Source organism: Fukomys damarensis, unplaced genomic scaffold (assembly GCF_012274545.1).
Source record: "Fukomys damarensis isolate Sample0158 unplaced genomic scaffold, DMR_v1.0_HiC HiC_scaffold_24, whole genome shotgun sequence".
In the NCBI taxonomy this organism is placed as follows: Eukaryota; Metazoa; Chordata; class Mammalia; order Rodentia; family Bathyergidae; genus Fukomys; species Fukomys damarensis.
The window spans coordinates 1,329,420-1,354,689 of NW_022900936.1; the positions used below are offsets into that span (position 1 = coordinate 1,329,420).

Sequence of the window (25,270 nt, forward strand, 5' to 3'; positions counted from 1 at the left end):
AAAAAAAGTAAAAGAAAGAAAGAAAAAGAAATTCATGGATTAAAAATCAAAGGATGGAAAACAATATTTTATACAATTGGGATCCAGAAAAAAATCAGGAGTAGCTATCATAATTTCAAAGTGGACTTTAAGCCAAGACTTATCTAAAGAGACAAAGAAAGTCACTATCTCTTGTTCCCTATTGTTAAGGGACCAATTCAGCAAGAAGAAATAATGATTACAAACATATATGCACCAAATACTGGCAAACCCAACTTCATAAAACAAACATGAAAAACAAGATAAACACCAATACAATTACAAGGAACCTCAATACCCCACTCTCACAAACAGATCAATTAGACAAAAAGAAATATTGGAGTTGAACCAAACCTTCAAGTAAATAAACTTAATATATATTACAGAGTGTTCCATCCAACAACAGAGTGCACACTCTTCTCAGTAGTGTGAGACTTTCTACAAAACAGACCATATACTAACCCATAAAGCATGCGTAAGTAAATGCAGAAGTGAAATTATTCTATGGTTATCAAATCATAGTGCAGTCAAATTAGAAATCAATGGCAAAAGAAACCACAGACTCTATGCTAACACCTGGATATTAAACAACACCCTTGTTCTGGCTTGTGTCTAGATGTCCCCACAAAGCCTCATGCACTCATAGGAAGGAGTTCTGGGAGGTGGCTGTATCCAGGGTGTGTGATTCTAGGATTAAAGAGTCTGGATCTACGGAGTGCAATGCTGGGAGTAAGGGTGTATGGTTACTAAATTAGTTCACTGATTAGTCTAGCATAGTTCTGGATGTGGGTAATGGAAAGGCCCACCTTGGGTGTGGGTGGCACCATCCAAAGGGCACGTAGGCTGGAAGGATAAGAGGGAGAGGATGCCGCTTCTGCTACTGCTGCTTGCTTGCTTGTTTGGGGCTCTGCTGTCTCTTGCGTATTTGCCAGGGTCTACTTCTCCTCTGTGATGCCCCTCTGCCTTGGAGCCAGTTGATTATGGACTGAATAAACCATTTTTTTTTTTTTTGGTACCAGGGATCGAACTCAGGATCTTGTGCTTATGAAGCAGGCCACAGAACCACTGAGCTAAGTCCCCAGCCCAAACCTTTCCTCTTTTAACTTTGGGTGTTAGGTACTATGACTAGGACAACCTTCTTGAACGATCAGTGGATCACAGATGAAACTAAAGAAGAACTTAGTTCCTACAGTCAAACGATAATGCCAGTGCCAGAACGTATGAGACACAGTGAAAGCAGTCTAAGGGGGAAGTTTACAGCTGCGAATGTCCACATCAAAAACACAGACCAAAAGCAAATTACCTAATGATATGCCTCAAAGTACTAAAAACAAGAACGATCCAAATCCAAAGCTAGTACAAGGATGGAGATTATAAAGATAGGAGCAGAAATGAATGAAATTGAGACTAAAAAACAGTACAAAGAATCAATGAATTAAAGAGCTAGGTCTTTGAAAGAGTAAAACAAATCAACCATTAGTCAATCTTACCAAAAATAAGGAAAGACCCAAATCCGTTCAATTAGAAACGAAAAAGGTGAAATCTAATGGATTTTGCCCAAAGCCAGAAGATCATCGGTAACTACTTTGAGAACCTGTGTTCTAAGAAAAATTAAGCATAAAAAAGATACATACTGGGAGAAACTATATGAAAATTACATATGCAACATACAGAATGCATAAGGAAGTCTCAAAAACAAGCAAGAAAACAAATAATCTATTTTGAAAATAAGCAAAAAACAGTAAGTGTTTCACCATAAAGGACACACAGCTGGGGCCGGGTGTGGTGGCTCACACCTGTAATCCCAGCACTCGGGAGGCTGAGGCAGGAGGATCACTGTGAGTGCGAGACCAGCCTGGGCTACACAGTGAGTTCCGGGTCAGTCTCAACTACATAGTGAGAGCCTGTCTCAAAAAACAAAACAACAACCAAAAAAACTGCCTGTTCTAAAGGACACACGCTGGAAAACTAGCACGTCACTGGCCGTGGAAGATACCACGGTGCAAGGATAAGAATGGCCAGGGAAGCCCAGGCGCCCTGAGGAAGACATGTCCTTCATGCCGGAGTTGGAAAGGAAACAACAGTGTCGTGGTGAAAGGGGTGTGGTAGTTTCTTAAAAACTAAAGGCAACCCCCACTGGCGGCCACTGTCCTGCAGAGGGCTCATCCCGGAGAAGCGGGACTCACGTGCCCATGAGCATGGTTTCCACAGGGTGTCACGGTTCGTATCTATTTGTCCTCAAAAAACTCACACGCTCGTTGGTGAGGTTGGTGAGGCTTCTGGATGGCGAATGAATTATGGAGGCTACAGCTGGCGTGAGCGGGGAAGCAGGCCCGGTCAGAAGAGGCGTCCCTGGAGGCGCGGCCTAGAACTGTTCATCCCCCTCCGGGCTCGTCCCTTCTCTCTCCGCTTCCTGTCCTCCACGCTGTGAGCAGCTCTCCTCCTCCGGGGCCTGCGATCATGCCGCTCTGCCTTAGAGGCAGCCGACCACGGATGAAATGTGAACCAAAGTAAATCTCTGCTCCTTTAAACTGTGGTGTCAGGTATTGTGTCCCAGCAACAAGCAAAGTGCCTACAACACACAGGAATCTACAAAGTCTCAAAATAAAACGCAGGCCAAGTTCTTATCTGTAACCTGTCTGTCACAGGGGGCTGGGAGGGCTGACGCCCACGCAGGCGTCTGGGCTGGGAGCACAGAAGGGCCGAGGCAAGGAGAGCAGGTCCCAAGCACAGGGGAGGGGCGGCCAGCCTGAGGCTCACCCTGCTTTCCTGCTCTTCCACGCAGGCTGTGGAAAGGTCTCCCAGCAGAGGATAATCGCCCTGCACGTGGTGCCAGTGGGAGCCAGTGTGCTATGGATGGAGCTGGAAGGCTCTCACAGGGCAGAGGGCAGAGTCCCCAGTGCTGCAAATGCCAACCCTGGTGGCGAAGGCTTCAAAACAAAGAGAGCAAAAGCAAGTGCTGTGCAGCTTTTCCCAGAGCCCTGCTCTGACATTTTGCAAAGAATCTCCTGAAACCCCACATGGAAGAAAACTGCAGGAACGGCCAATTAGAGAAAAGCTTCATTTGACAGCAGCATTTGGAGTTATTTCCCAGGACGCCCCAGGGCAGGAAGAGGGGAACACTGTGCTGGCAGCAGGGGCCCAGAGCCCCTTAGACTTGGCCTGGAAGACCCAAGACCCAGGCGGGACTCAACTTGGTCCCAGCTGTTCCCACGCTTCTTCCCCAGCAGGCGGATGGAGGGGCTCAAACCAGGGCACTGAAATGAGGTGCAATCCGGGGTGGGGGGCCGAGTGTGACAGGAGGGCCTGCGACCTGCAGGGCGCACGTGGTTCACCGGCCCACGGAGTGTGGGACGGGAAATGTGGCAGCAGGGCAGGCACCTGAGCGGCGTGATGCTTGGTGAAGGCGGCAGGTGAGTCAAGGCACTCGAGAGGCGCGCTGGGGCCTAAGTGGGAAATGACCCAGCCGGCCCCCCACGCCGGTCACCACGCGGCCCTCACCACGCTCCGTGGTCGCTTTTGATTTCCAGAACAGTTCTAAGTCAGCAGTGGGTAACCGGTTACTCCTAGCATTCTCTCCACCGTTTACCTCTTTGGAGATACTTAGGTCCCGCCTCTCCCACCCAGGGGAAGGGGATTTTCTAAAATAAAACAATTTACTTAAACAGGTGTCAGAAAGAGAATGTTTGCCACAGAGCTGGTGGGCCATGCTATCTCAAAGTCAAAGGCTAAAAACTGGTAAGATAAATGGTAAACATTACTATTATTAAATTACTACTGGATTTCATGCGATTTTCCCTGGAGAAAGGACAGTTTTTCAGAAAAGGGTCACATGTTCTTTATTATTGTAATGAGTCTTACTTTAAATAACTATAGGAGCTGGGGATTTACCTCAGTGGTTCTACTACTTGCCTCACAAGTGCAAGGAACTGAGTTCAATCCCCAGTACCAAAAAAAAAAAAGAAAAGAAAAGAAAGACATAGATGGTAAGTAACTATAAACTGCAAATTTTAAATGGGAAGTGTTAAGGTGGAGCTATCAGTGCTGGTTCTTTACTGTAACTCAAGCAGCAAGCTGAAGTGCAGTTAATTCTGCAGCCCCATGAGAGGCAGAACAGTGAGCTGATTATTCACTTAACAACGGCTACGACAACAGGAAACCAGGCAGGTCCATCACAGTGTGCTGAACACATCTCCTGGGGGTGTCAGCTGCTGCCCACATTGCCCAAACACAACATCCCCTCAGAGGGTTTCAAGACACTCAGCTGCCACCTTACACTGAAACCCTCCCCTTCGGAGGAAGTCACCTGCTCTCTGCTGGGCCAAAGGAGACTGGGGATCCTGCCCTACCCTTCAGAAGACCTCACCCCACCCCACATCGTGGGATCCACCAGTCTCCTGCCACCATGACCACGTTCTGGTCAGGAAGTCCCTGATGTGCCACCCTCTGTGGACCCTAGGGCCGCCTGCCTCCCTCTGGTCTCTCCCAATCTTCCATGACAGTGGCGGCTTTTTCACACCAGGTTCTGAGAAACACTTCCTCACCAGTCCAGATACCCACTGGCTGCTTAGGGGAAGGGAGAGGGCACATGGGGGGGTCTGTGCAGGGGCACAGGTGCCCTGGGCAGCTGGGGTGCGGGAGTGAGGGCAGCGCTGGCCAGGCACAAGCTTGACTCCCTGACAGAGCGGCCCTTGGTCCAGGACCCCGCTATGCCTGTCTGCAGCTCCCTCTCCTCCATAGAAGATGCTGATGCCCCCAACAGTAGGGCAAGAAGATACAGTGAGCAGGAGGACGTGGAGGGCATGGAGGATGGAGGGTCAGGAAGGTGCAAAGCACATGGAACAGGCAGGAGGCCCTGGAGCATGTGGAAGGACACAGAGGACTCGGGAGGACTCTGAGCACACGCGAAGACCTGGGTCCTGAGTGAGGTGCACAGCTCCCAGGAGCCAAGGTGCATCCTGGCCTGCACTCCCTCCAGCCCACTGGCACAGTCAGCCTGGCTGTGGCAGCCGGGAGCCGCCTGCCATCAGGCTGATGAGGACGAGGATCCTCATCCAGGACAGCTGGCTGGGGGTGCCTGGCTGCCCACCCACCGCAGACCTGGGCCCTGCCAGGCAGAGCGTCTTCCCGCAGGACACTGTCCTGTCCTGTCCTTGGCCACTGGCTCCCTTCAGGCTCTTTGCTGTCATCGCCCTCCAGAGCCCCACAGATGTGGATGGTGGGGGCAGAGCCAGACAGGACAGATGAGCCAGCAGGACACTGGGAAATTTAGCTGTGGGCCTGATAAAGGATGTCCTTTAATGAGAGTGAGGTGTGGCGTTTACAGGCTTACGACGGAGCTGTGACAATGATGATCAGAAAGAATAAACACCGTGTCAGAGTCCGGGAACCCCAGCTCCTGTGTCAGTCCCACCGAAGGGAGAAGTCTACTTGCTTCATAGCGCTGAGGGTCCTGTGTTTTGGTGCCCGCCTGCAGGGGTGTGGGGAAATCAGCTTCTACTGACTTAAACACTCAGTTCATTTTCTGGGGACAGAAGGAAGAGTCACAGCTGAGACCGAGCAGGCAGTGTGACAGCTGCTGCCCCTCGGCTGTCTGGGTGGCTCAGGGCCCCCCTTACCCAGCACACACCACACCTGTCCACACCTCCACCTCCACGGGCATCCCAGGCCTGTCTGCCTCCCCACCCCGGAGACAGCTCAGTCACCGGGATCCCCACAGGCATGCAGAGGGCCTGCTGCAGCACGGGTGCTGCACACCAGGGAGAGACCATGCCGAGGGCAGAGCCCTCCACCTGGGGCCCGACCCACGGGGGAGCCTGGGGAGGGCTCTGCGTCCCTCCCTCCAGCTCCCCCACCCAAGGCCTGGCCAGATGGGGGCAGCCCGACCACGCAGCGTGTCTCCCTGGTGGGTGCAGGTCCCGATGACGCTGTGTGTGGCGGCCTTGTGCTTTCTGAGGTGGCCCCCTCAGCCAGGTCAGTGGCTCGCCCTCGGGGAGGCAGCACTGCGCAGAAACTGGAGGGAGGGAGACTGCTGAGATTTCACTGCTGCCCTGTACTGTTCCAGCCGAGAAAGAGACTTCAAAGACAGACCGACACTGTCTGAGGAAAACTGGATTCAATGTGCAGTTTGCAACACCTTAAAACTACATAAAGAGCCAGACTTTGCACCTCACAAAACTTAGCTGGTGTGGTATAGACAGGAGAGCTGTCTCCACTATCTGTTATTTCCCAAGGCGTCTTCTCTACTTTTAGGGACAGTACCCCTCATGAAGTGTCAGGAGTCACACACACAGAGGACACTGGTCACTCAGCCGCAGGCCCGACCACCCCAGCTCGCCCACTTCTCCTGTGGGGCCGGGACATGGCCCTGCGGGTGCCTCTCCTGCCTCAGGAGGTGGCTCCAGATGCCAGGAGCTGCAGGGAGCTCAGGAAGGTGCAGGGCCAGTGAGGCTTCAACTGTGGGGCTTTCCTGACTTCAGGGTCCAGCTGTGAGGGTCTTTTGAGGACCCTCGTGAACATCTGCAGCTCATTGATCCCCATCTGCTGCAGAGACCCTAAGAGCCTGTCGTCGGGACAGGCCACCCCTGGGCCCGTGGGGTGGCGGCATGAGGGGACACCCAGGAAAGCAGGCTGTGTCCGTGCTCCCTGCTGCAAGCCTCTCCCCACAGGGACATTTCTAGTGACAACCTCAGGCACGGGACTGTCAGCAGCTTTCATAGGAACTCTTCGCCTCCAAAATCCAACAGTGTGATTGTCACCGTCATGGGCAACTTCTGAATCTGGTTTTAAAACAAAAGAATCCGGGTTTCATGCCTCGCATAGAAGACGGAGCTGCACCTAGAGGACTGAACGTGAGGAACGCACCCTCCTCCCCCTAAAAGACCAGTGTCTCCCCAGGGGTTGCCAATCTTGGTTTCCACAGCACAAAGGGGAGATTTAGGAGAGGAAAGTCATTCGTGAGGCACAGTGGCGGGACTAAAACCTCTCTCCTACAGCCATGTGTCTCCAGAGGAAAAACTTTGCAATGCTGAAAGCCGCCAGCTTCGAAGGCTGCATAAACATCTCAGCAAAATGTATTTCAGTCTCTGATGCGAACAGGACTTCTACGCGTGCTTACAGACCCACTCTGCTTCCCCTCTGCAAGCCGCCCTCTCCCTTTCTGCACAACGCCCAGAGAAAACAGGCAGTGAGCAGGAAGGGGCCAGGCGTCAGCGGGACCAAGCCACAGCCGCAAGCCCAGCCCACGCCGCCCAGGCTGAGTGCCGCGCACATGCAAGCGGTTACCTCTTCTCTCAGAGCGTTTCCTGCGCCGCCTCTTGCACCGGCGCCCCACGGCGCTGAGGAAGACCCCCATGCTCAAAGTTCCCGAGCCCAGGGCTGCCATGTGGAGGAGCAGCTGCCGGCCCCAGCCAGCCCGGCTCATTCTGCGTCCCCAGCCGCCGGGGATCACGCCGCAGATTGCTGGGCAGGCGGGACGACGGCGCCCCCTGCTGACGGGACGCCACGGCCAGCGGGCTCCTCCGCCCCGGGCTCGTCCATCACGCTGCAGAATTAGGCAGAACTGGGCTGGAAGGGCAGAGCTCCACAGCGACGTCCTGGCACACCACCACAAGTGACGTGGGCCACTCGGCCCTCCAATGCAGGCACACGGCTCCGGGACACGGGAGGGAGCGCAGCCTACATGCTTTCCAGGGACAGAGCCCCAGCTGCGCAGGAACCTAAAATAGCAGGGAAATCACCCACAGGACCGAGCGCAGAAAAGGAGATAGCACACGTGGACAAACGCGGATGACGAGTGGCTCCCCGACGGGAGCAGCCAAGACGAATCCCCGAGGAGCCTCCCCGGTGGGAACTGCGGCCACTTTCCACACGCTCCATTCATGCAGGGTCTGGGCCTGCGCTGAGGCAGCTCTCCTGCTACTGCAGGGCAGTGTGGTGTGAACGTCGGACGGGGGCAATCGCCAGCCCTTCCCCGCCCCTGGGCCGGGGACTGAGGCGCAAGCAGGGTCACCAGGGCCAGCACACAGCACACGGGCACACACATGCACACCCACGGGCACATGCCACACACGCACACACACAAGGGCACATACCACACGGGCACACCACACACGCGCACATGCACGCAGGCTGCACATGTGCACAAACGCACACACCAGTGCACACACATACACAGTGCACAGCGCCCCTGGTGCTGGCTCAGGGTCACTGCTCAGCGCCGGCGACCGACCGCCCTCCACTCTACTCTGTCAGGGAGCGGCGGCACAGACACCTCCAGAGTTACTTAAGAGAAACCAGAGACAGGAGCAGCAGGAAGCCCAACCCACTGAGCAGATGCAGCCTCTGGCGAGCCTGCCCGCAGTTTACAACTGACACAGGCTCTAGGCTCCTTCCAGCCTCAGAGGAGCTGGCTTGGCTCTGGAGTCCCCCCTGCAAGGGAGCCACGATGGCTACACGCACTCGGCACCTGACATGCCGCTGCCTAACTTTATTTTCATCAGTGTCCTCAGAGTAAGGACTCTTAAAATTTAATGTCCCTAGAATACTAATTCAGAATAAAACTCTTACACATCTTCCTCCTCTTATGGAAAAGAGAAACGAAGCTCACTGCATCAGAATCCTGAGCTAAGTGAGCCGCTCATTCCCTTGTCAGCTGTTTACACGAAATCAATCCTCAGAGAGGACACCGCGTCGTGGTGCTCAGATGCTGCTGCAAGGGGCAGCACAGCCGATTTTTCTTCACCCAACCTGTCTGCGGGCCTCTCCTGACAGGGGTCGTGCCCTGACCGACAGACAAGCTGCTTTCGTGAGCACGCCCTCTAGCGAGGCGAAGGAGGAAGTGCAGCGACTACACGAGGGTACTGTGTGGCCACCCGTTCTATGACCACGACGGACACCACTCAGGCCATGCCTCTGGAGCTGTACAGTCTACAGCCTGCATGCACATCTGCACACGTGGCCATGGCTGCAGAGCACCAACCAGCAGAGTGCCCTGGCCAGAGCCTGCCGCCTCCTGGGAGCAGGGCCTTTGGTGTGTGGTCACCCTCCCGGCTCCTCAGAGTTCCTGTGTGGACATCACTGAGGATGGTGGCAGGATGTGCCTGGCACAGCCTCAGCGGTCTGGCACCATTACACTCCCAAGAGTCATTGGTGGCACAGATGGGCAGGTGCTGGGCAGCACGGCCATGGGAAGAGCCTGGCAGGACGAGACCACCACAGGCTGGGCTCCCGTGCCGGCATCACCCACTGGGAAAACGTACTGCTCCCAGCCAGGGTCTAAGGCACAGGATCCCCACGGTGCGGGCTCCAAACGGACATGGTTCTTGCGTGGATGCCATCTCCAGGGGAGCACACTTCACAGGGACACGCTTCCCCACTCTGACACCCGGACCAGGAAGAGGCAGGGACGCCGCACGTGGCCCCGGCAGTGGGCTCCAGAGCCATCTAAGGGGCCCAGCCAGATGACAGAGTTACGGCCAAGTGGCAAAGCCAAGCCGGGGCAGCGGCGGAGGCGCCGAGGGGGAAGTAGAGGTAAGCGGGGTGGGCGGCATCCCTGCAGAGCACCCCCTGCAGCCCAGGCTGCTCCGTGTGCTCACTGAGGACCAGCACTCCTGCGTCAGTCACCCGAGCCCTGCAGCAGGGCGCCGACCACAGGCCGGGAACCAAAGGTTAACGGGGATGTTCTTTGCATTCTGACTTATTACCACCCACCGGAGACACTCAGCCGAGTCAGGAAAACCGCACTAAACTGGAAATGGTGACAGAAACAGGGTGTCCTGGTCTGTGGCAGATGCCCTTCCGGCCTGTGTCTCAGGATGGACTGAGGAAGTGTCTGCTCACAGGACAGGCTAAGCACCCCGGACTCAGTGAGCCATGGGACTGTGTCCAGTTCCGCAGGTCCCTCAGGGTCACACTGCATCCACCAGGGCAGCGCTGGTCTCAAGGAAGTGAGAGCCGCAGCCCAGCTGACGCGGTCCTACAGTGCCACCTGCTGTCCACGGGAAGCCACTGGCGGGGCCTCAGCCAGCGCCCCGGTCACCACCAGTCACCACAGAGGGGCCCGGCGGCTAGAGTGACCAGGACGCCTGCGGCAGGGTGAGGGCACAGGCAGGAGCTGGGCCTGGGGAGGGGCAGTGGCAGCGGCTTCCACCACCAGATGCCAGGCTGCACTCTCACGACAGGGGACTGCACTGAGTAACCTCCGAGATCTAGCTTAAAAGCACACAAAATCTCAGGAAAAAAGAGTTTGAAGTGAAAGGAGTAACACGAGGAGCCTGAGAAGGACTGGAACATGCGCCAACCCCAGGACGTGTGCCCTGTCCAGGGCTGGATGCTCTGACGTGGCGTGTCCTGTCCCGATGTTCATAGCACATCCTGGCGGGGCCTAAAATGCGGAGGACAGGAGGCAGCGCCCTCCTGCAGAGGCTGAGAGCCAGCGGGAGGCGCCAGTCTCTGCTGACACAGCCCACGCGGGCCCCCAAGCCCCTCCCTGCACCCGTTGGGCCGAGGCTCCACCCTCCATGTCGGGCAGCCCTGGGACCCAGCAAGGCTGTGCCTGCTGACCCGCAGCCGAGGAGACGGGGCAGTGTGGGCTCCGTCAGGAGTGGGGGCCTAGAGTGCAACATCCGCCAGGGGAGTTAGGGGCCCCTCTGCCCCGTGGTGGGGGTCTAGGGACTTCCTAGAAACCGCGTGTTTGGCTGTGCCCACGGCCCCAAGCCCAGCTTCATGACAAGGGCACAGGGGATTATTAACTCACTGGCCAGGCGAGTGCGCTGGGGCCAGGAGCCCCACCCCAACCATCTTGGTCTCCCTGGTGAGCAGCCCCTACCCAGAGCCAGGAGACACCTTGGCAAACATGACAATTGTCTCTCTGACTCCTGAAGAGGGATGCCACACCGCGTGGGCCTCGAACGACAGCCTCTCCTCTTGCCACCCAGCCCAGAACCCCTCACAGGGCCACTGGGAGAGCAGCAGCCTCACCCACATCCTGCCTGGGGCCCCGCGGAGCATGCCCCACATGCCAGCCAGGGGGGCTGCGTGTGCTGCACAGAGCAGGTGACGGCAGCAGGGCTGAGGTTAGGTGGCCTGGCCAAGGGGATGTGGGCCATCCTGAGCCGCGGCACACAGCAGCAGCCGGCTTCACAGCTCCGCCTCAGCTGTCTTCCAGAAACACCAGGCCAGGGCAGAACGGGGAGGCTGCTGCTCCAACCCGGCCACCAGTGCCCATGGCTCCACTGCCCACAGCACCGAAAAGGCACTTTATTACACATTTCTACTTCCCCATGTGCTCTGTGTGGGCTCTCTGGTGCTTCCTAACATTAGAGGGCGCATTACGTAAAGCAGTGTCTTCCATGAACTTGTTTAAAATGAAATGAAAAGTGGAGCGTTTGTTACAGAACATTTGGCAGGCGGTACCAATGAGAAACCTTGGAAAAGCTTCCAAGTTTACACAGGAGGCAAAGTTTCCTTCTCATCACTTGCACAGTTGGCTGAATGCTGCTGGCAGGCACTGTGACCCAGGGTGTCCCCGCTCCAAGGATAGTCCCAGGTGTCACAACGCACAGTGACATCTGTCTTCTCGAGGGACACAGGAAGACAGAACCAAGAGCTCACTTGGGACCAGACGCAAGGCTCTACCTCAGTGCCCGTGTGGTCTGAGGGGCCCGGGCAGGAATCGGCACGACTAGGAGCCCATCAGGACCGCGTCCCCCAACCCAGACATTTTCAGCAGAAAGTCCACATTTTATTTTTTACTTCACACTACCCTGGAAAGGAAATGATTAATATGTCAAATATCTGCTGCCAAAATTAGCACTCATTTTATAAAAGAAAAGAAATACACAATTTCTAAAGCGTGGCCAGCTTTCATTTGTGCCAGGAAGCAGGAGGCGCAGCTCTCGGTGCCCAGGGCTTGGCCTTCCCAGTATGCAGGCTGAGAGCTCCTGGGGACCATGCTTTCTTTCTATGCCTTTAAGAACAATTTATTTGTGCAAAGGACTACAATTCATTCCTCTAGTGCATGCTTCATTATATAAAAATACCCGCTCCCCACACACACAGCGTAATTAATGGAATGCTTTACTTCCATGGCCTGTTAAAAATAGGCAGCCATAAGTTACGTTCTGCGTGGCAATGTGAACCCTGAGTCTGCAGACTCCCTTGGCACTGGGATCCTCGGTGTCTCTCCAAAAACTCTGGTCGCAGAGGAACCAATTTCACACCACACACCAAGCTGAGAAGGACCACGGCTAAAAATAAAATGCAGCCCCTGCACAGCCACACCGAGAGCACCTTGCTGCTGCCCTTCCTCCTCCTGGTGCCCCCAGCCAGACAAAAACAACAGAAACAGCACCAAGGAGAGAACACAACTCCTTCCAGGTCTCATGGAGGCCACTTCCACGAGTGTAGCACTTCTAGGCACAGACACGACAGGCAGGGCCTTTCCTGGGACAAACTGGCTGGCTGGAGTGGGCAGACCGCCCTCGTGCAGGCGTGACCTGTGTGGCTCTGGCCACGTCCCCTGGAAACTTGCACGCCTCACTTGTCTCCGCAGCCTGAATGCCCCCAAGGGCCCCACGTGGACTGTGCTGGCCAGCTTTACCCTCAACATCATCGAGCGGGGAGCGGCTCCCCAGACTGCTACTCAGGCACCAGCCACACAGGGTCCCACGCCACTTCCTACTGCCTCTGCCTGCCCACACCCAGGATGAACTTGTTTGGAAACTGCAACCTGGGTGCTGCCGAGTCAGCAAGGACCAAGGTCCCTCACTTTACGGCTCGGCTGCCAGCCCCCATCAGCGTCTCGGAGCAGGTGCGGGCTCAAGCAACACCACACTATGTGTCACCACTCAGAGAAAAGGGACTGACCACAAACAGCTTTCAACAGCTCCCCTTCGTCCCGACCCTGGTGACATCGGGGGCTCCCAGGGATGGCGGGATGGGGGAGGTGATGGGAGGGGCACGGACACCAGTGAGCCACAGGAGCAGCCGTGTGTGCCAGACTCGACTTAGCGGGACACAGGTGAGAGCAGCGGAGGGCTTCGTGAGGAGGTGCCGGGCTGCTGCAGGCTCACTGGGAGATGCACTTGGCCTCTGCTTCTGTGCTGACCCCAGGCGGAGCTCCTGCAGGGCTCAGGAGACAGGCCGCGCGCACAGTGTCCTTGGCAGGCTTGGCTTCCCCTGTAGCCTTGGGCGCCCCATGCTGGCGGGGTGGAGGGTTGCTCTGTAATGAGGAGAGACCCGGGGATCTGCCACTTCGTCCGTGAACTGCAGACAGGCAGTGAACACTAACAAGGTCACCTAGGGGAAAGTCCTCTTCCTCCACGCAGCCACCCGCCGTCACTTCCCGAGCACTCTTATAAACGTTGGAAGGGCTCACAGCTAACCCTCCCAGCCGTTTTCATCCTCCCTCAGCACACGGTGCCCATGGAACCCCACAAGACCAGCACAGCCACGGCCCATGGAGCAGGAGCCTCCCACAGACCACGCTCCCGCCGCATGATGAAACGCACTCACGGCTCCCAGTGTGCCTACGGGTACACATGTGCAGACACAGAAACATGTGTGTGCCTGCCCCCCCACCTCACAGGCCTGCGGAGATGCTGCCAGGGGCCAGTGGACGTCATCTGGGGCCGGGAAGACAGGCCCCATCTGGGTGCCAAGGCGTTGGAAGATTGGGCCTGCCTGCCCTGTGCCGCCTTGGACCCACCTGCTGGGGTCCTGCTCTGCCCTCACACGCCAGGCCCACGGCTCTGACACAGGGCACACCAGCATGGACCACCCTCCTCACAGACCCCACAGAGCCAGCCCTGCCCACTGGTGCCTACAGCAGGCACCCACAAGGGCCCCGCACCCCTCTACCAGCACGTGGCCCAGGCTCTGGGAGCTCTCCCAAGACACGGCACAGCTCACAGTACAGAAAGGGCAGACACCATCTGGGGGACGGGAAACACGGCAAGAACACAGAGCCAAGGTACGAGGGCCATGCTACAACCTGACTGGCCAGCCGGGCGAGAAGGCGGCCCTCGGGTGGGAGGCGTCCAGCCCCCCTCCCCCCGTGTCCGGGGAACAGGGCAGGTGACGGGGTCCTCACGGAGGACCATGCCCTTCCTGGATGCTGTGCAGGGCCCGGGACCCTGTGTGGTGTGAGCCTGGGCGGACCCGGCCTCTTCCAGTGGCGCCTGGGCAGTGAGGGGCGCAGGCCAGTGACGGTGAGGGCACAATAACGGGTGGCTGGAACGCAGAGCAGCAAAGGGAGCAGAGGATAACCAAGGAGACAAAACCCATGGGGACAAGCCACAGAGGCCGCCAGCAACCCAAACCGTGCCCTGTCCCGCCCCGGCAGTCACGGGAGCCAGGACCAGGGAGCCCTGTGGAGCTGAAAGTCCTGGCTCCCATTTCCAGGTCATCTGCATGGAGAAAGTAATCACAGCAGACACAGAAAGGACACGGCAGAGCAGAGCCCGTCAGGCGAGGGGGCACAGACGAAGCCGTTCCTCAGGGCATGGGGACACCGAGCCCGCACCACACAAGAACAAAGAAAACAGGAGGAAGGAAAGAAGCTACACTGGCAGGGATGACAGGACCCTGCCCCGGCAAGATAACGCAAAGGAGAGGAGAGGACAGGCCTGAGCGGGGCCTCAGCATCCGGGGGTCCTGGGCCTGGGGCCGTCTGCCGTCTGACACAGAGGACACAGAGGACAATGAGCTGGGCTCCCGCTTCCTGTTCCTTGGGCGCCACGGAAAAGCCCGAGCCAAACATGCACACGCAACACGGGTGGACGCCGTCCACATCACAGAGCCTCCTGGGACAGGGCTTAAAGACCGAGGAGCCTACGGCCAGTCCAGGGCAGCAGCGCCCTGACCTGCCGGACCTGAGCGTTGCGACACAGCGGCATTCTACCTCACGCTGTCTGGGGACGTGTTGGTAGGCAGCAATGGGTCCCGGAAGGGACCATCACTTCAGACTCTGACAACGCTAAAACACAGCAAGACCTTCATTCCCAAAACCTTGTGAATTTTGCTAAAATAAACTCCAAGAAAAAGAATGCCAAGATTTACTCCAGAAGAAAGTGAAAATCCCCAGAAAGCGCCATCCAGCACTCCAGAAGAACAGGCCTGGCCAGGAGTTGGCACAGGCAGGGTCAGGCGGGGACAAAAACTCACAAACTCAGAGGAGGCATCCAACAATGGGCAAGGAGGGCCCTGTGTGGGGCGGGATCCACTCACCCCCAGGTGTGCTCACCCGCCCAGTCGGCACCCAGGCACGGCTGACCGGGCTGACTGTGGGTGCAGAGCCTGTCTACACGGTGCACTGGAAAGCAAGCTGGGGCTCTGCTCAGCTCCAAAGGCCCGTGGCTGCTCACTGTCACAGGCAGTGGTCACGAGTGCTGTGATGAAAGCTGTTGTCTGGTGCCACAGGACACCTCTGGTACACATGTGCTAGGAAACGAGCCCGGGCGCCGGGGCCACACTCGGCCTGCGGTGACAGCCAGGCTCAGAGCAGCAGGCTGCGGAGCGCTAGACATGCCAGAGGCTCAGAGAGGATGGCTCCCTGGCCACAGCCACCAGCTCGCCCTGCAGTAGGCGGGGAGCAGCCGAGGCACAGTGTCTGAGCGAGAGAGGGAAGAGGCCGGAGGGTCGGTGCTCCGGGGGGAGGAGTACTTCCGAGGGAGGAGCTCAGGGAGAGGAGGGAGGGCAACGGCTCTGAGCCAGGAGACCCCCGCGGAGCGTGGGCCATGGCCCAACATGAGCTCCCCAGGGCCCGGCGCACACGGCACCCACACAGGAAGGATGGTGGGCCATGGCACATTTCCACAGGACACTGGCATAGGTGGCTGGGTCACCCGGCAGCTTTCCCGAGCCCCAATTCTCCAGACCGGCAGGTCTCGAGCCACCCCACCTCTTCTGCAGGACCTGGGCAGAATGTGCCCCTTCTGCTGAGGCAGGGACACCACATCTGGGGAGATGTGCTGACCGAGGGCACAGGATCTCCAACTGCAGCATCAAGGGGGGTGTGACCAAGGCCCAGCGGTTTTCAGGTTTCTGGGGCACTCTTACATAACGAGAAGCGACACGTAAAAGCATGATGTGTCTCAGAGCTGATGGACATCAGGGCCGGGCTCGCCTCGCTTCTCCCCCAGCCTTTCATGGTTTTTGGTGACGTTTCCATTGGAGAAAGTGTGCACCGTGCAAGGGCTCGAGGTCTGGAACCTTCCTTCTCCAGGACCAATCCAAAGGCCCTGACTTAAGGTAGTGACAAGGTTGTAATTTAGGCAGTGACCAAATTCAGGCACTGAGCAGAGGCCTCCATGACAGCAAACCACACCAGTGGTGGAAATCAGAAAAGGATCTGAGCTGCAGGCAGGGTAATCCGCAAGCTGGATGGCTTGAACCAGAGGGGACCAGGAGGAGGGTCCTCCGGGGAAGGCACTGGCCACAAGGCGGGGCTGCTGTCCAGTAGGGGCACTGGCTGCTGGGCACAGACCAAGGAGAAACCCAGTGGTCAGCACTGGAGGGCACAGGGACCTTGTGGGGGCGGAGAAGCTCCCCCATGAAATAAGGGTCAACGATAAAATAAGGATGCTCAGCTTCTCACCCACAATCCCAATTCCAGAAAACCAGTGAAGATCCTCCCAGTTCGAAGGAAAAATGGGAGGAACCTAGAATTCGAGACTCAGCCAGCATGGGTCAAGCACGGGAGCAGAGGAACTGCCAGTCTGAACACCGTGCGAGGACCCACGAGGCCTGCGGGCCACGACTCCACAGAGGAGACAATCAAGGAGGTGCTCCAGCAAAGCAGAAATAGAACCCAGAAGCAGACATCGTGAGCCCAAGGAACCATGGCAACGGACACAGCCAGAAGCAGCACAGCAACCTGAAGAGACACTGGGTTTCCATGTGAACATCCCTTGCCTGGCGAGGGCTTTGTGGTACAGAACTGCATTCCACACACTTGGATCCGTGGTAAAATATATTTACATCTTCGTAATGGTGTAAATGTTACTTTCCTTATGGTGAAACTTTTAAATTAAACTTGTAGGAAAAGCACAGAAGACTAATGATAGATGAAAAAGAGACTACGAATAGTTTAACCTCATCAACATAACTAAAAATACAACACAGACAACTGAGAGCTGGAGGCTGTGTTTGTTGACTGCCTGCGTGAGCACAGATTAAATCACAGCGCTGACTGGAAGAGGGGCCGAGAAGACGCTGGAGCACACTGCGTGCTCTGGGAGTCAGAGTCCCCAGTTAACTCACGGCATCTGTCACGGATGGGGCCGAGCAAGGTGCTCTCCCCGCAGAGCACGGCCCTGCACCAACCCCCAGCTCGGACCCCTGGCCACACACACTGAGGCCACGCGGCATGGCCTGCTGCTCTCTGGGCCTCAGGGACCAGTCAAGCTGAAGAGGGGTGGGCGAGCATGGGAGAGCAGGCTGCTGCCACGGGGCACGCCGTACAGCCACGGGACTGTTCTTCCCACTTCCTCCACAAGGAGAAGGGAAGCGCTCCAAAACAATGCAACACACAGTCCAGCAGACACCCAGGGTCATCGGGACCAAGCACTGCGTCCTGAGACCGCACATGCCACAGGGTTGCACACTGCACCCAGGTTTACCCGCACACGGCACACAGGTGAGCGACACATGCCATGGGGCACCAAAGCAACACTATACCCTCAAGGGACCATCACAGCGGCAGTGCGACTGTCCTCTGCAGTCCTCGGGGGCTGACTGTACACCCAATCAGGAACTGTCAGGCAGCTGCTTTTCACTAGCGCCCTGAAGAGCAAGACCTCTCCATGCCAACATTGCTGCCTGTAGCCAGCAAACTCATCCCAGGGTGCACAATAGAGACTCAGAAACGCAGGGCATTTTTGCCACAGATGGGAGTCCGGGACGAGCTGCCCGAGACCATGTACGGCAGCTGTCCCGGCCAGCACTGGTCAGAGATGCAGCCAGCCCAAGCAGCTTCTTGTACCTGAGGCCTGTGTTTCTCGAAGGGGCCCTGAAGATGCGGGGCTGGGGTTGGAACCCAAGGCCTCGTGCATGCTGAGCCACTACTCTGCTCAGAGCCCTGACCCGGGCGGGGCACAGTCTCCTGTCACATCCTGAAGTGCCTATCTGCCTGCTCCAGCAGGCCCAGGACTCACACGCATAAAAGACCACATCCCCACCCAGACTTTGAGGCCACCTGTGCCTCCATGAGACTGCTGAGGGCCACAATGCCCACGATGGTGACAGTGACTACCGGTGGGCTGCCGTGGAGCAGCTCGCTCCTACTGCCAAGCACCGGATGCCTCTGTCGGCCCGTCACATGTGTGTGCATGAATCTGTTGGGGACGGACAGTGTCCAGGGAGCAGGAGCTGCAGCCCAGGCCGCAGCCGGTCGACTCACACATCCCACACTGAGCACAGGAGAGCAGCGTGAGCGAGTGCTGGCATCGGGTCTAAACCCAGCTGCAGCACGGGGGCAGCGGGGCAGTGGTGGGCACCGTCATCCCACGCTGCCCAAACTGCAGCAGGCGGGAGCACGGGCCAGGGCACCGGCAGTCCTCGGGACAGTGCTGTGCCAACACACTCCACCACCGACAGCGCAGACCCACACTGCGCCTCCCACTCAACAGCTCTGACACCAGGGGCACAGCTCTGCAGCAGACGCAGTCTGCACAGACCCAACATCGGTCCTGACAGGCACTGAATATGGGTCCCAAGTCCCAGGTGGTCCCGCCTGACCTCCACAATCAATGTCTCAGGTGTCACTGATCTGCTCCAGTGGCTCCCAGAACCCAGGAAGCTCAGTTACTTTCACCAGCTAACCAGCTGGGCACAGGCGGGGAGAGGCATGCGGGCCCCACAGGCCCTGGGCTGTCGTCTCCAGTACCCTGTGCACTCGGCTGTCTGGAAGCTCTGAGCCCGCCATGCTACGGGATTTTCGAACCTTTGCTATGCTGAGGTGACCGAGAACACACCAGATGGGGACTTGTCTGTTCCCTTCCTCAGCATGCGTGAGCGTGGGCAAGGCCCTCTGGAAGGAAGGGTCTCAGGACCTAGCAAGCATCACACAGGCGTCTCCTCACGGCCCAAGACCCCCTGGGAAGAGAAATCCGGGCTTCTCTGGCCAGGAAGCATCTCGAGACCCTCAGCACACCCTCTGCTGCGCCTGTGTGGGGCCAGCATCAGCAGGAAATTCCCTGTGCATCTGCTCGGTGCTGCTGTGACTAAACCCACTCTAAACGTAAAGGGAAGCAGAAGTTACACACAGCCAAAGCCACAGGCCAGGCAGCAGGGCCCACAGTTCCACAGGTCCCCGAGAGGCACAGCCTGCTCTTCCACCCCAGAGATAAATACGGCTTCTTTCCAGCCGTGGCCGACGAGGTAGAGATTAAAGTGTGTAAGAGGCAGAAAGGGTCCCTGAGGAGTGGGGGACGGGCTGACTCCTCTGACGGAGGCAGAGGACGGGCCCGGGGACCCTGGGGGTGGGGTCAGCCGAAGCAGGGTGGGCAGAGGTGCCCAGGGCTTTGGGAGGTGGCACAGAGCCTGGCTCTCACCAGGCTGTCCAGCGTGTGATTTAATGCCTACATTTGGGATTTATGATTCTCACATAGGCGGAGTGATACTCAGTGACCTAGTCAAGGTCACACGACCTTCAACAGCAACAGTGACCAGAAAAACCAGATGTGCGTGGGATGACCGCCACTCCGAGCCCCAGAACTTCCCAGGGGAAGGCTGTGCATGCTTCTATTTCCCACAGGGCCGCTGCGAGGAGTCGCCTCTCCCAGGAAGGAAAGGACGCCTGTCAGTAGCAATCCTTCAGCTCCACTCCTGCGAAGGGAAAAGTAAATAAACAAGAAGCCACACAGCAGCCCTGTCAGCCTGTCTGCTGTCACCCACCAGTCCTCTCGGGCACCAGGCCCACAGCTGCCTGGAAATGCAAGGCCACTTGGCAACTAGGCAGCTGTTTTCCAAGCTAGCAGGAAGCAAAGAAACAGCAATTCTGGCGCAGAACAGTGACATTCCCAGGTTCGTTCCATGCCCTAGCTCCATGCCACCCCCTCAGGACCCTGGACACGTCTTAGCACAGGCGGGACATGTGCTGCCTCAAGTGGACACACACTGAGAACACCAAAGAGCTGTTAGAATCCAGCTAACAGACAAGCAGCTTATGAAACAGAAACACTTATGACGCGATAAATAAGACCTCATGGAAAGCCAGCAGTGCCTCCGGGCAGCACAGGGGTGTGGCGCATACTGGTGCCCCAGCACCACACAGCGTGGCCCCGCTCCCAGCCCTTCTGCTATGGGCACCCACCTGCAAACAGAGCAGAAGCTGAGCAGGTCCCCTCCCTCGGGGTCCACAGAGCCCCCGGCAGGTCACCGCCTGGGGCTGGCAGGGCTGCAGCCCCCCCACGTTACTTCTACGGTTCCACCTCTACCCGGGTCACATGCCTTCCAAATGGGTGGGTTACAAAGTCCATTACCAACAGAGCAGCCCACACAGGGAAGAGGGGAAATTGCTCAGTGTAACAAGCCCAGGTCTGTGGATAAGGCCGGGAGAGAGGAAAGAAAAGGTTTTCTTTGCTGAATTTTTTAAAGTAGTCAAATTCACTCCTCTTTTGCTCACCCTGAACTCTGAGTTATATTTATTTTTGTTTGTTTGTTTGTTTCTTGAGTCAAGGTCTCACTATGTAGTTGAGATTGACCTGGAACTCACTATGTGGCCCAGGCTGGTCTCAAACTCACAGTGATCCTCCCTGCCTCAGCCTCCTGAGTGCTGGGATTACAGGCATGCGCCACCACACCGGCTTCTGAGTTATACTTAAAAGCTTTTCTTCTTCACCCATGTTTCTAACACTGGCAGAGTTACACTTTTTTACAGGCAGCGTTTACCATTTGGGGCTTGCTCTGGTACATGGTGCAGGGTCCAAACATACGGAACCTGACTGAGCCAGCAGCGTTTATTACAAATGACCACTGCTGACCCAGAAAACTGCTATCACAATCCTCACGTGGATTTCTGCCTAGGTCTCGGCTGACTCCCGGACTTCCAAGAGTGGTGTTAACACGAGGGTTTACTGACACAAACAAGGACAGGACCGCTGTCATCTGTGCACAACCCCCCTCCCCCGTGATCCGACACTGTCACACAGTGCCCTGTGGCCCTGTGTTCCCAGGGGCTGGTGGTGTGTTGTGATATCTAGTGGAGCTGGTCCCCTCTTCTGAGCTCTTTCCTCTCCAAGTTTTCTCTGTATTCACGCTTGTTTGGTTTTCTATTACAATTTTAGAAACAACATTACCAGCACGCCAAAAACTCTGGCTCTCGTTGCTTCCGTGTTTTCCCGGCATCACACTGAATGTGTACACTGACTTAGCACTGACGAGCCAATACTGAGATATCCGAGCCAAGCCTAGGCCACCTCTGGGCCTTCCCAGTGCTTCCTTCATTTAGGGCTTCAGCAGCTCTGTTTATCCCTCAGTACTCTGCCTGTACTGTCACTGCTGGTAATAGGGTTCTCCCTTCTCTAGCACCTTCTTACTGGGTTTTTTCATGTATGAAAATTATTATTGATGATTGCAAATTGATACTGAACTTCTGCTACCTTGGGGACCTTTTTATTATCTAGGCTATCTCCACCCTGCTTCTGGGGATGGGCTTCCAACATGGGAGCCCACACGCCCCCACCACCACACACAGAGCGCTGGGCCGCGCAGGGCCATGGTGCGCCCTGCAGGGACCCTCGAGAGGTGGCTCTGGGCTCTTGGGCTCCTAGCCAAGCCACAGTGCTCCTCCTCCTCTCCTACACTTCAGGCTTCCGTTGCTCTTGCGCTCCACTCAGCCTGGCTGTGGCACATTCGGGGCCTTCATGACAATTCACAGAGCTGGGCCTCTGTGCTCCAGGCCCCTGACCAGCAGCCCCAAGTGTGTGCTGCCATTCCTGCCCCACCGTGTCTTCCTTACCTTCCCGCCTCTCAGTTCATCTGGGTTGGGCTTGGATGACTGACGTTTTCCGTTCCTGAAAAAGAGACAGATGTTTACACTCCCAAATGTCTCTTTTATTAGAATTTCAAATAAGGAAAGCCCATATCTGAATCATATGCTGCTACTCTAGCGTTCTTCTAATCGTGCACCTATCTTCCCTTCAGCCACATGCGTGTCTCCCCGTGCACGACCCCAGCACAGACCCCAGCGTGTCACTGAGATCACTGATCAGGGTTTGTAAAAGTGAAGTAGGCCCAAATTTTTAGAGTCACTGGGAAAATTCATCTTTCGTTAACAGGTTGTTTTGATAAATCCCCAAGTTTCTCGGGACTGAGACAGTAAAGGAGCACAGTGAAGGCACCGGGGCCCGGGGGCACGCAGAGTGTCAGAGCCCTCAAGTCGGCTCTGTGTGTCCCTCTGTCTAGGCTGGTACTAAGGGTGTCTCAGAGAAGTGACGTGAGACACAGAACAGCAAGGCAGCTGCCAGGCCACACCCTCACTGTGCACACGCACTGCCATGCTCCGTGTGCATTCCACACGTTCATATGGAGGGCACGGATTAACGGTCCAGGCTGCCACACTGCACGCCTCAACCCATGCTGAACACAGAGCTGCACTAAGGATCAAAAGGGGCTTTAAAGTCAGCAAGCAACACAGCCAGGCGCAGGTGGGGCCTTTGTAACCTGCCGTGGAATTTGATAAGCCTGTTCCCAGGTACAACTGTAGTAAGGGAAAGAAAGGAATTCCCACCCTATGGAAAAGAAACAGAAACAAGCAGAATGCTTTGAGAGCTTTAAATCCTACGAGAACGCTTGAGACTCTAAGAACAACTTCACCAAATTGGGAACCATGAACAACATCTTCCAGAATTCTTCCCCCCTGTGCTGTGCAGAGCCCTATACTTTTGCTTTCCAGAACGAGTCCCCAGGATCGCCAGCAACACTGGTGGAAAAGCACAGAGCAGACTTCGCCAAGATTCTCAGACAGGCAGACAACCAAGAGAAAGCCCCATCAATCCCGGATTCTGGGCCAGGCAGAGCGGCATCCTGGCCCTTCTGCAGGCAGGGGAGCTCCATCCTGTGCCCCCATCTCCCTGGCCCCGACATGTTTTCGTGAAGGAAGACAGTCCTTGAATTCTCCACATCCTCAGAAATCCACGGGCGCCTCAGTCTCCCTTATCCCTTCCCTTCCCATGGCCTCAGCCAGCCCAGGTCAACCACAGCCTGGCGATGTGAGTGAAAAATTCCAGAAATAAACAGTTCACAGATCCTCATCTGCATGCCACAGTGAGCAGCAGGGAGGAATTTCAAGCTGTCTGGCTTCACCTCCCCTAGAGGCAAGCTTGTCCCTTTGTCCCTACGTCCACCCTGGACGTGCCACCACCCGGGCACCAGAGGCCACCCCAGCTGTCGGCAGCCTGCGCTGTGCTCGGTGACCCCACTACATTCCCACACTGCGTGCGCCTCGTCATCCGGAGAAGGGCGAGCACAGTGCTGTCGGGGACTGAGAGAAAAGCGGCCACGCCACACGACTGTTCTTGCCGTGAGAGGGCTGGCGCTACTGCCCTGCCCTCCTAGCTGATGTCAGTCTGTTAGCTGTTAATCTCTCGCTGTGCCTAAGTCATAAAGTGAACTTTTACACAAGTGTGCAGAAAAGCACAGAACCCACAGGGCCCAGGGACAGCAGCGTCTCAGAACACATCCCCGAGGGTGAGAGGGACAGCACAGGTCTGTACGGGTGCATCTCACAGACAGCACAGACACGCACTGTTTTTGTCTGCACTGCTCACAGTATCACAGCACCTCCTGAGAGCCAGCGTGTACAGCCTGCCTCGTTTAAAATATAATCAATTAACTGAGACCTGAGAACCTCTGCAGCTGACAGGAGCCGATGGGGACGAGTCAGGAGCGGCGCGAGAAAGCAGAGCGCTGGCTTCCACCTCCTTCCCTGAGAGGCCACGGTGAGACTCAGGCCCCGCCAAACATCAAAGCCACAGTTAGACTTCCGGACGGGAAGGGTCGAGGGTGCTTCTAGAGTGAAGCCGAAGAGCCCTCCGCCTCACCCCGCGTGAGTCCGGCGGGGGTGTCCCCTCCAGGGCCGCGTTCGGAACGTGGGTGTTCCCGGGGAAAGGAAGCAGACCCGCGCTCCCGTCCCAGGCCTCACCCCAAGCCAGTCAACTCCAGACCGCAGCAGCACGTGGAGCTGCTCCCCAGGCGAGCCCTGCAGGAGACTGGAGGGAGACAGCACGTGGGTCTGTAGCCCTTTGGGCTCCGGCAAGTGGCCAGCACTGACCAATCCCTAAAGCCCCCTGCTACTCCTGATGCATCCCTGCCTCAGGCCCGTCTGGTTCTGCAAAGCAGACCACCTCAACTCTGTCAGAGGTCAATGCGGCAAGTGCAGCAGTGGTTTCATCTACAACCCGAGAGGTCCACGAGTTTTTCTTGTTCCATCCCCAGTTCCTTGTAACTCTGAGCTACAGCAGGGCCTGATCTTACCCTGACCCCCATTGACCTGACTCTTCCATTTTCTTCCCTAGGATCCAACTCTGTCCCAGGACCCCGGAGAAACATGTACAGTGGACAACAGCCTCTTCCTCCCCCAGCCCAGCTATTTTAAGGCTGCCGCTGCACAGGCTGACTCCAGAATACAAACTTGCAACACCAGACTGCCTGAAACTTTTCACAGAACTGACTAAACCTACCCAAGCATATTCCATCTCAGCAGACTAAGCACTTCCTCACACAACTTCCTCGACCAGCTCACGAAGCCACCCATGGCCATCTAAATCTGCTCAAAGATGTCCAGAGCTACCCAAGGCCGTGGAAGGCCATGCAAGGCCACTTGAGGTCACTCGGGGCTGCACAAAGCCAGTCAACACTGCCCAGACTATCCAAGGATCCCCAAGGCCACTCTCAATACCACCCAAGACCATCCAAGACGACCCCAAAGTCATCCAAGATAACCCAAGACTGCCCAAGGCCACACAAGGTCACCAAGCATAAGGTCACAGGAAAGGGGGAGGGCAGCAGACAGAGACAGCAGTGGTCCTACTTAGCTGAAGTGAATGGGTCTCACTTCCGAAACATGTGTGAAAACGTGAGCTACTCAACACGGTGCTCGGAGAAGAACTTGTGCAAGTGGCACAGCAGCCCGGCTGTGCTGGGTGCGGCCTGCAGCTCACGAGCGCACACGAGAGCTCCTCCCAGGCTGTGCTGGCCACTCAGTTTTAAAAACCAAAGGAGATGTTGTTTAGGCTTACAAAGGTTACAA

The 25,270-nt window shown here is 56.6% G+C and overlaps 1 protein-coding gene across 5 annotated transcripts in view; it reads right to left on the reverse strand.

Moving 5' to 3' along the window:
- Nucleotides 1–25,270, reverse strand: part of Adarb1 (adenosine deaminase RNA specific B1) — an 88,257-nt gene that overhangs the window by 46,258 nt on the left and 16,729 nt on the right. For 2 of the 5 annotated variants that reach the window (XM_033768072.1, XM_010636428.2), the window contains exon 2: nt 21,980–22,034. Coding sequence is in view for 3 of the 5 variants with exons in the window: in XM_010636426.3 (XP_010634728.1) it covers nt 7,303–7,441 (139 nt within the window). In the remaining 2 variants the exon portion in view is untranslated. Of the gene's footprint in view, nt 1–7,302; nt 7,487–21,979; nt 22,035–25,270 lie in introns of those variants that run through there. The other 3 variants (XM_010636426.3, XM_010636430.3, XM_010636427.2) reach the window with 3 other exon arrangements.